The sequence below is a fragment of the Pholcus phalangioides genome, unplaced genomic scaffold (genome assembly GCF_987345545.1).
Source record: "Pholcus phalangioides strain wild (caught in Gottingen) unplaced genomic scaffold, Ppha-v1.0 ptg000022l_1, whole genome shotgun sequence".
Taxonomy (NCBI): Eukaryota; Metazoa; Arthropoda; class Arachnida; order Araneae; family Pholcidae; genus Pholcus; species Pholcus phalangioides.
In genome coordinates this window covers 27,017,303-27,028,047 of record NW_028301615.1, presented here as the reverse complement: position 1 = coordinate 27,028,047, position 10,745 = coordinate 27,017,303, and the positions used below count along the sequence as shown (strand labels likewise).

Here is a 10,745-nt window from a genome sequence, read left to right as displayed (position 1 = left end):
TCACAACGAGGAGTATCAAAACTACTGAGAGAAGCGGTGATATCACAACGAGGAGTATCAAAACTACTGAGAGAAGCGGTGATATCACAACGAGGAGTATCAAAGCTACTGAGAGAAGCGGTGATATCACAGCAAAGAGTGCCAAAACTACTGAGGAAAGCGGTGATATCACAGCAAAGAGTGCCAAAACTACTGAGGAAAGCGGTGATATCATAGCAAAAAGTATCAAAATTTCTGAGAAAAGAAGAATAGGAATATTCCGCCACCTCCCGGAAAATAGGAATATTCCGCACCTCCGACACGACGTCCCTTATACAACTACTGAGGGAAGCCTCAAAATTAACGAGGGGAAGCACTAAATTCAACGAGGAAAGCATTAAAATTAACGACATCCACATCACTGTGAAAAACATCGAAATTACTGAGGGGAAATGGTTATAATGCAGCGGAAAATATCAAAATTGCTGTGAAGGAAGCTGAAGGAAATTATTGGCAATGATTCTTGTGGAATCAAGACTGTTGTTATATTGTGTCCGAAGTTGTGGATTGTATGATTGAGAACAGCATTAAATTCTTCCATGAAATTTCAAGTACAGTAAAACCTCTCTTTCGCGGGCACCGGCGGGACAAAGCAATTCGTCCGCAGAATAAGGGGTGACCGTTAATCAAGGGTTTGAAATGAATATCCTTATTATACACGGGAAAATTATTATTTGACCGTAAAAGAGGAGTGACTGCATCTGAAACGTGTCCGTTAAGAGGGGTTTCATTGTAATTTAAATGAAAACTATTGTATTGGTAAAAACTTAATTAATGAAATTATTTTTTTATGAAATAAAATTTTGAAGAAATTTAGTCGCAGGCTTTTTTATAATGGCAATTACATTATCTGCAAAATTTCTACGCGCTTTGAATTAAATTTACGTTTTCGAAATTTGTGATACACACCCTCAATTCGTCCTGTAAATTCGTAAATGGTTTAAAAATTCATAAGAAATGAAGGAATTGGTATATTTTATCTAACGTGATTTTTTTCAAATTTTCGTCGATAGACGACGCTGCACGAAAGCAAATCACTAGAAATGTGCAAATCAGAGTCCAAATATAATAGATACACAAATCACCTAAAATGCAGGACGTACGATTAACGGCTCATTTCTGAGGTTTCCTGTTACTGACACTTATACGATTTTTATTGCGATGCTGGCATTATAGTAGATAAAGCACTGTTGGCGAAGTTGTTTTACCCCAGTCATGCATCACCGGCTGAAGCTTTCCGAGCGTTTCGGACAAAGGAGAGATTGAAGAAATGCTCGGGTCCAGAATTCTGTTACTTGCTTTTGTGCTGTGCCCTCTATATAGAAAAAAAATTGAAATTTTTTTTTTTTTTCCTTCTGTGGTAAAAAATCCCCATCATGAGAATAACTTTTATGGGGGAAAAGGTCACATTGAATACAGTCGAATCCCGTTATAACGAACTCCAAAGAAATTATTTCGTTATAAAGGAATTCCAAGTTTTTTGCATTGTTCCTATGTAAACTTATCCGGAGGATTATAAAAGTGTTCGTTAAAACGAGATTTCCGCTACAACGGTATTCGTTAAAACGGGATTCGACTGCATACTGATTCCTTCAACTTTTTCTCCCGGTGCCAAAAAGAAACAACCCCTTCGTAAGAATAATTTTTTGCAAACAGAACTCAAATACACCAATTCCTTGAAGTTTCATGAATTTTGAAACGACTTACGAATTTATATGGGGACTCCCTTTACACAAAATTTTCATCCAAATTTTCTATAACTCGTTCCATAAAAATGATAAATATTTTGCTACGGCACTTTCACTGATAGCCCTTAAAATGTGACACATTCAAAAATCTTTTTCTAGAACCTTCTTTTTGGCTACAGTCCAAAAAAACGAATACGTACCGCTTTATTGTAGCTGATACATACCTTCATTTTTTCTCACTAGACTTGAACTTTATTTCGCGCGTGTTACTTCAGAGATGTCAGCCGGAGATTCTCACTACAGCTAGTAAGTGTTTATTATTTCCTGTTTCAAAGATTACAGTCTGTTCCGAAAAATGTAGGCACATTGTTTTGTAGACAACTAATGAACGTAATTAAAAAAAATCGTTTAAATTTAAATACAAAAATGCGTAAGAGACCAAGTATAAACAGTATCAGATTGCACACCAACCCCTCTTAAATGTTTTGGACAGAAATTTAACGTGATTGAGAGGAAGCCACACCATCATTCGTTTATTCTGTTTCTCCTAATTTTTCTCTATTTTTTGATTCCAAATCCCTCAACTAATATTGCATTTAGAAACGCAGAATTTCTTTTTCTTTTGGCCTCAGAAGAGACGGGAAAACAACTTTCTGATTGGGTTTTTAAGCGCGTGGTGTCCGTATAAAAAATTAACTTTCTTATTTGAATAATTATGCGACCTCTTGCAATGACAATGGCGTATCTGAGATCCACACGTTATTTGGATGCTTTTTCTAGTTGGAAGTATGCCTCTCTAGGATCAACGGTCCGCCAGTAAACTGTGGTGTCAGCTGTTAGCTATGCACAACGTACATTGGCGTACGCAAAAGGAAGGGGATTCCCTCCAAGATGAGATTATAGTGTTATTTTGCAGGGAAAAAACGTAAACCCCCCCTGAGAAGAAACAAAATCGAACACCCTCCCCCCTCCCCTTGAGAAAATTCTGCGTACGCCTATAACCGTGTATACTATATAATTTAGACAAAGAGGGAGAACAAATAGGAGAAGGTGAGAGAAAAGTTGGGGGCTAAAGTAAAATCTATATTGAACTAATGTTTTTTCTATTTCTAACCTTTCTATTTCTAATCCTTCTATTTCTAACATGCGAACAAGAGAACCTGTTTTTTGAGTTCTACCACCGACACCGTTAAAAATGCCTAAACTTTCGATGTACGTACTTGTTTTTTCCATGTTTTGGTACGTGTATCGACAGCCGAGTTCAAAAAGGCAACAACAACTCACAATTCTACGTTTTGAGATACCTGCGTTTGAAAGATTCAGTGAGTAATGTTGTGATTCCCATTACCATGAAGAATAAAATTCCCTCTCTTTTATCATTTAGAGGTCAGCAAGTCATCATTTACCTACGGGGAAGAACTTCGTACCATGCTTCAGGTTGTGATGGCTGAACGAAACACTCAAAAAACGAATGCAGGTCATTCTAATAACAACTGTAGGAGGATGTCCTGTGGGATATTCAGGTATCTCTTGCTCATACTGGTTGCCGTACTCACCGTGCTCAACTACTTACAAATATTCAACATCACAGAAATATCAAGAGCTCTCCCCGACACAAGAACAGCACTGGAAGTCCACGAGTATCTCATCGATACGCCAGGTTGCCGCATACCGAAATTCGATCCCTTCCATTCGACAGTCGCCTATTACTACGAGAATATCACCAAAAACCTATGGCAGTGTCACAAAGACAGTTACCTGAGAGTAGATGGTGACCGCATCTACCTCAACGCGACTCTTGTGCAGAGAGACTTCAATACGACTGACGTCGACTGCTACTACCAGTCGATAAGGCGACCGACTCTGAATGCATATAACTCACACAGTATGGATATAGAATTCAATATTTCGGAAAAGATGGGGCTAACTTTTGGCTCGTCGATCATGGACGAATTTTTGAGAGTCACCTGCTACGCCGATGGAAACACTACCATGATCTTTGAAGATTACCTTGCCCTGGTGACGCTCAAGCCAGAAGTGGAGTCTCTCCGTGTACCAGCGGCCAGAGAGTTCCTGTCGGAAAAACCTTTGAGCGTTCTCCTCTTAGCTGTCGATTCGGTCTCCAACCTGAACTTCGTTCGTCAGTTCCCCAAGACCTACGAGTTCCTACAGAACGTCCTGAAGCCCTTCGAATTCCGCGGTCACACGAAGATTGCCGATAACACCCACGTTAACATCATACCGTTGCTGACCGGGTATTTCTTATCCGAGTACCGGAGCATGAAGAAAATTTCGAATACTCATTTCGACGACCTAGATATGGTCTGGAACGTTTCCGCAAGTTTCGGTTACCGTACTTTCTACTCGGAAGACGTTCCTGATTGGGGCACCTTCACTTACCAGAAAATAGGTTTCTTGAATCAACCCACAGACTATTATCTTCGACCTCTCGTTCTAGCCATGGAAAATTCCTACTGGAGAGCCGAGTACGGTACTTATTGCTGCGGTCACACGTCGGAACCCGAATTCCATTTCGACTACTTACTGAGATTTCTACGAATCATGGACACGAGGCCTTTCTTCGCGTTCTCGTTCGTTTCGAGAGCGTCTCATGACGATCTCAACCAAGCCGGACAATACGACGATCCCGTGAACGACCTCCTTCACGAACTCCTCGAATCGGGCGTCCTCAACAGGACCGTACTCGTTTTCTTCAGCGACCACGGGATACGTTTCGGAAGCATCCTCAGTACTTACATCGGGAAGATTGAAGAGAGGATGCCCTTCATGTTCCAACACTATCCGAAATGGTTCCTGGAGAGATATCCGGACATAGCCGCCAATCTTACGGCGAATCAGCGTCGACTGACCACGCCTTTTGATGTCCATAGAACCCTACTGGATATACTGATGGTATCCCTTAAGCTGAATCAGGGACAGAAGCCAACGTTGATTCCGGTAAAGTTATGTCTGTATTTATTTTGTCATCTGGGTGAATGTATCAAGTATGTGTCAGGCCGGGATTACACAATAAAACTTTGACAAAAGAACTTTTACCAATAAGCCTATTGGTTACATTCGCTTGAATGTTTCCGACTCGCTTATTGGTTGTTTTTTTGAAGTTTTGTAAAAGATCTTTTGAAGTTTTGTAAAAGATCTCGTGTGTAATACCGGCCTCAGATTTAGTTTAAACAGTAATCGCTTCTTTCGTCTTTTCTCCTCTTCAGATTTTTACCATGCACTTTCCAAGTGAAATTCATTTATTTCATAGAAAGTAGTAATAGAACAGATGAATTCAAACTACAGTCAACGCCACCTATTGTGATCATGTATATTTTTATCATTCGTGTATTGTTATCACTTTTGCAAAGAACGGAACTGACCAATATTGCAACACGGGGAAAAAATTCGTTTATAGTTATCGGGACTTCGGATAACGTTATCATTTTTCCGTCGTAAGTTTTTTTCCTTGCGCATTTCGAAGCTAAAGTTTAACCAAACTTATTTCCCCCCCCCCGTAAGTTATTGTTATCAGGCTGTAAGACTATGTAGGAGACTAGAAAAGGTGTTCTCTCCACCTCCTCCTTTGTTCACAAACATTTCAGGACTTAAATGCCGTAATCAGTCCGCAGTACTTGCTGTGATACATGGACGTGTTTTGGCCTTCCTGTATTGTAGGTAAATGTATGACGAAAAAAATTTCCTTCAGTTCTTGATCAGTTTCTTTCAGTTGACCAGATTCAAATGTCCTTTGTCCGAGAGGCTTTCTCAAGGGATCTATTAACCGATTGTGTACATTTTAAAAAAAAATCGTAATTTTTGATTTACATTAAGTTCAATTCTAAAGCCCCACAATAACCGAACAACAAAAATGCCGGTTTTCAGCTCAAACGGGGAAAAATCCTGTTATAGAATTGGTTTTTAAAAAAAAATTGGAACGATTGAAAATTTTTTGCAACCCATTACATACCCATTTATATGGGAAAGAAAAACAGAGTTGTCCCGTTTCAGCACCACCCGTTCACCCATACGTCCCGTTCAACTAAGCAGGATGTATGGTCACCCACATTTGCAAACGGGACTTCTTGTTTTTTCTAATATAGTTATCATTCGGCTATTGTTATTAGAAATCCCGAGTCCCGATGTGATCACATTAAGCGGCATGGACTGCGTAAACCATGAGGGGTGATCATAAAATAACTTTGCGAGCCCCTAGCGGCCGTAAACATCCACCGATGCTAATGAAATGCTAGCACCATAAACGCCGTTTGGTAAGCTGGCGAAAAATGAAGAACTCGCCAAGGGGTTGACACTAACCGCCCAGTCAGATCTGCGGAAGTCTTTGACACGGAGCGGTTAGTGCACTGCTCGGTCGGTGCAAGAATGATCCCTTAGTGAGATAATTCTCTGTCAGCGTTGCAAGTATCGTTTCAACGCATGGTTTTTTTTACTGCCTCGATCATTTTGCGATGCATAAAAGTGAATGTTGCTGTTTGAATCTTTTCGTTAGTTCATTGCTGTAAGCGGCCGTTCAAGTACTACGGCAGCTGATTTTTAGCAATTTTTGAACCCCCCCCCCACCTTGTCAGAAAAATTTCATCAGCTCTGGCCCTACCTTCCAACGCATATTGGGATCAGAAAAAAACGTGGGGGGGGGGAGACAATCATTCCTGTGCCCCCTCCCTCCCCAGACAATCAAAAAAATTTCGCAAGAAAATACCTTTATATGTTATTATAATCGGTTTCTGTTAATTTCAATGCTATTTCGAGGCTAAGAACTCAAATTTTTCTCTTCAAGAAATCCATGCGACCCATCATCCATGCGTGCCAAACCTATGGCCCGTGGGCAAAATGTGGCCCTTGGAGCTATCTGATGTGGCCCGCCACCTAAAACCTAATTTTGCAAAAATGAACTATACACATCTCTAAAGTGACCCGTGGCAAAATTCCACAGCATTTAAGTGACCCCAGCACATTTTCAGACCACTAAACTGACCCGCGGCGCAGTTCCAGAACACTTAAGTGGTCTGTGGCGCATTTAGTGATCCCTTATGTGACGCGTGGCACAGTTTTAGAGCACTTAAGCGACGCCAGTGCGGTTCTACATCACTCAAGTTACCCGCAGAACATTCCCAGATTACTTAAGTGATCCGTGGCATAATTAAGCATCACTTGAGTGACGCGCGGCACAGTTTCAGAACACTTAAGACTAGTGAAAGGTTTTTCTTGTTTTTGGCACACCGAGTAAGAAGCCATCAAGAATACTTCGTATTTTTATAAAGGGTGGTTGATGACCTAAGCATCATTCAGACCCCACCCCCGTCATCAAATGTCAACAAACCCAATCCCCCCTCCCCCGCCCGCCTCCTTCACCTTCGATGCTGACCTAATATTTGAATTGCCCCAATCGTAATCGCGAGACATTGGTTTTTGTTTTCTCATCCCTCATTCTTAAAGGTTATAACCTTTTAGACACGGCGGACCAAATTGAAACTTTCCACGCAGCCCGCGGGCCACCAACTCACGTAATTTAGTGGCATCTCAATAGAGAAGGCCAATGGGGCCACGAGTTAAATAGGGGCAAAAATAACTCAAAACTTTTATTTATTCTGAAATCATGTATTTCATTAATCATCAATTCAAAAAATATGTCAGTTCTTAAATAACACTCTCTCTCTCTCTCTCTCTCTCTCTCTCTCTCTCTTTCGCGGTAATTCTTAACCCTTAGGAACGTAATATTGCGTCCAAATGCAAGTGGGATAAATTCAAATCGAGCTGACTGTTTCTTCAAGCTCTTTCTACCTTATTGCGGAGCTTATAGTAACCCTATGAAACAAAGTTTTGTATGTGTTTCTCTCCTCCCCGTTCTCCACGGCATTCCCCCAATTTTTCAGCGATTTGTAAAATCACTCCTCCCAACAGCGACCTCCAGATCCGCCCCTGGTTCAATCGTATATTGTGTGCTGGAACTGTTGATTTGCGTTTAAGCGGGGCCGACTTTAAATAGTAATTCACGGTAATCCGCATTGTGATGCATAAAAAGTAGATAAGACACGAGAAATAAAAAGACTGGCCGTGACTTAAACCTTCGAAGAAAAATCCCATATTTTGGTGTTTTTCCCAATTATGTTGCCATATTTTGGTGACTTCTGGAGTGTTGTCAATGCGCGTATCCCCCCGAATAAGTGGATTGTGACCTACTCCAAAATTGTCTTGACATGTACTCCCCCTTCCTCTCGTTTTGACGGCAGAATATTAGAGCACCCTCTAGTTCAGTACTCTAACGACCTTTCTGCGATGTGGCAGTACATTCCTTTGGCTCATCCTTATTTGAAAATGTTTTACAAAATACCATTATCACTGATGTTCACATTCTGTTGCAGGACGACGAAGTGTTCGGCCACGGTCAGAGTCTGTTCAAAGAACTGCCAGCGACCAGGACTTGCAACGATGCAAATATCCATCCCCACTGGTGCACCTGCCACGACCGTAAAGCAATCCCCATAACCGACGCTAGGGTCGTGGCGGCTGCTGAGGCAATCATCCAGACCATAAACGACTGGACGAACACCTCGTCGACTCCCGGATGCGCCAAACTTCGCGTCGATCACATCATCGACGCGTACGTCACGCCACCGTCGCAGGAGCTGGAAAGCCTGAAAGACGAGCAACTCGAATTCGACTGGGAACGTTTCAAGGACACCAACTACGACATATCGAAGGAGGAACGAGGACCGTTGCAGTCCAGCGACATCAAGTGGTCGTCGGAAACTTATTTGGTCACAGTCGGAGCTATTCCGGGAGAAGGTATATTCGAAGCGACGCTCATGCAAATCAGTGGAGAGTTTATCGTTCTGGGTGACATCAGCAGACTCAACAGGTACGGTGACACGTCGTGGTGCGTATCAAGTCCGACCCTTAAGAAGTATTGCTTCTGCACAGGCTCTTAAACCAACCAAGACACCTTAAAAAAAGTTGCGACCTAACGAAAGAAATGTTTTGACTACGAATGAAGAGGACGAGCTACTTACAGTGGTGTAGTTTTAAAGGAAAATCTTCATGTTGAAAATAATTTCTAAAAAAAGAATTTATTTATATATTAATTTCATTCAAATACAGTACAGTATTCTGTATGCATTCCAGTTCCCCCCCCCCCAATCTGGAATCTTTGTATATTTAATTTCATCAATTCAAATCATTTCATGTGCAAAAAGAAGTCTTAGCTATAAAACGGTTTTCTAAGAACACCAAAACAAGAGGGGTGACTGATAGTACATGTCAAGACCAACAATTTTTGCAATAGAGCCTACGGTCGTAAATGACTTTTTTGTTCAACGGGAAAATTAGCCCACTGGCACCAGAAAAAGGAAGGGGTGAAAAAACAGACTCCGAAAAGTTTCGCTGGAGTAACATTCAGTGCCGTAACTAACCATTCCTGTGCCCTGTTCAAGAATTTGCATTTAAGACCCCATCTAGCCTATTCTTAGGCCCATTTAGACCAATTCTGCCCCCCCCCTCTCCTTCCAAGTGGGCCCTGTGCGGGTGCACCTGTTGCACCTGCCTAGTTACGGCACTGGTGACAGGGGGGGGGGGAACTCACGCACATAATACAGAAAAAAAGGGCGATGCGATATTTTTTACTCTCCATAGTCATCAAGAAAAATTTTCCCCGTCTTTTTCATGATGCGAACAGGGTTGTCATATTTTGGCGACTTCTGAAGTGGGGAAAAATGAACGTTTTCTCCTCATGGCAGTCGGCCCTGCCAACTCGGATAACGAATAAACGGGCTCCCCGCTTGAAAGGATAAAATCTTCCGGCACCAAAATTTCTCTCGCAAATACAATATTAAAGTTCTCTGCTTTATTTGATAATTTTAACGACTTTTCACCGCTTAATCGATTACGCTTCAAACATCAACCACTATACATATAATGTTTTCATTGAATGAAACATTTCGCATTAATGAAAAATATGTTACGAAGTTAAGATAAATACATTTGAGAGTAGGTACTGGCCTCCAGGTGTTCAAGTTCTCTTCAATGCGTAAATTTAATTATTTTATTTTTGTTCCCCTCTCTATTGAGCCAGTAGAGGGCGCTAACTTTCCGAATGGAGAGTAAAAATCTTATACATTGTGATCATTGTAACCAAATATAATTTGTATTTCATTTTTTATGTCTGATTTATTCGAGAAGCTTTATTAATATTGATCCTTCACCGTTTTTTTCAATATACTAACTATACTAACGTTGTAAAACGGTAATTGAATTGTTTCCCGCATGATCGTATATAGTGTGCTGGAATCGTTGCTGCCCGATTCAGCGGGGCCGACTGTACGTGGCGACACTGACTTCCATTGTAAAAATTGTTTCCCTTGACGTGTGCTGTTACTACTCTTATTTCGGTGATAAACTTTTAAGGCACACTGTACATTAATTCTGTGAGAAATTTAAATGCTATCAAATAAATCCGAAAATGAATACACAGAACTTGTTATTAGATGTAATGATGAAAGTTAGAAATAAACTGTGTTTATATGTGTTATATTTCCTATTAGTCGATCATGATGTAGGCTTCAGTCTTATACAACCCCTTTCCTTACAAGGAATTGACAAGAGATTCGGATGATCCCTATTTGACGAATGGGCGATAAATATGGTAACCTTGACCTAACCTAACCGCACATTAGAAAAAAGGAAAGAAGTTGAAGGGGAAAAAAGTAGAAGAAAAATGAAGAAAAAACAAATGAAAGAGAGGAAAACAGAGCATACTGAATAATTAATAAGTACAGAGAAGAGAGGGGGGGAGAGAGAGGATAGAGTAGGTATACGACGTAGATTTCTCTTTTTACTCTTACTCAACCTGTTCTCTTTTGCTTTTGTATGTATATACTAGAAGAATACATCATATGTGGGGAAAAAAATCACTAATAATTGTATAGAAATAAAAGGAAGGTAAAATGAACAACTTCTCGTAGGGTTACAGCAAAGCCTCGCGATCATGAGGAGAGAGGAAAC

The 10,745-nt window shown here is 40.8% G+C and overlaps 1 protein-coding gene across 1 annotated transcript; it reads left to right on the top strand.

The window, feature by feature from the left end:
• Positions 1-3,117: 3,117 nt before the first annotated feature.
• LOC149070123 (uncharacterized) lies at positions 3,118-10,214 on the top strand. Its single transcript, XM_089249626.1, has 2 exons — positions 3,118-4,685; positions 8,111-10,214. The coding sequence occupies exons 1-2, from the start codon at positions 3,156-3,158 to the stop codon at positions 8,675-8,677; spliced, it is 2,097 nt and encodes a 698-aa protein (XP_089105752.1). The 5' UTR covers positions 3,118-3,155; the 3' UTR covers positions 8,678-10,214.
• Positions 10,215-10,745: the final 531 nt, after the last annotated feature.

Bases quoted from the DNA above. Each gene is read 5' to 3' on its own strand.
- LOC149070123 (XM_089249626.1), top strand. From the start codon at position 3,156: ATGCTTCAGGTTGTGATGGCTGAACGAAACACTCAAAAAACGAATGCA. The intron at 4,686-8,110 runs GTAAAGTTATGT...ATTCTGTTGCAG, and splicing joins AGAAGCCAACGTTGATTCCG to GACGACGAAGTGTTCGGCCA.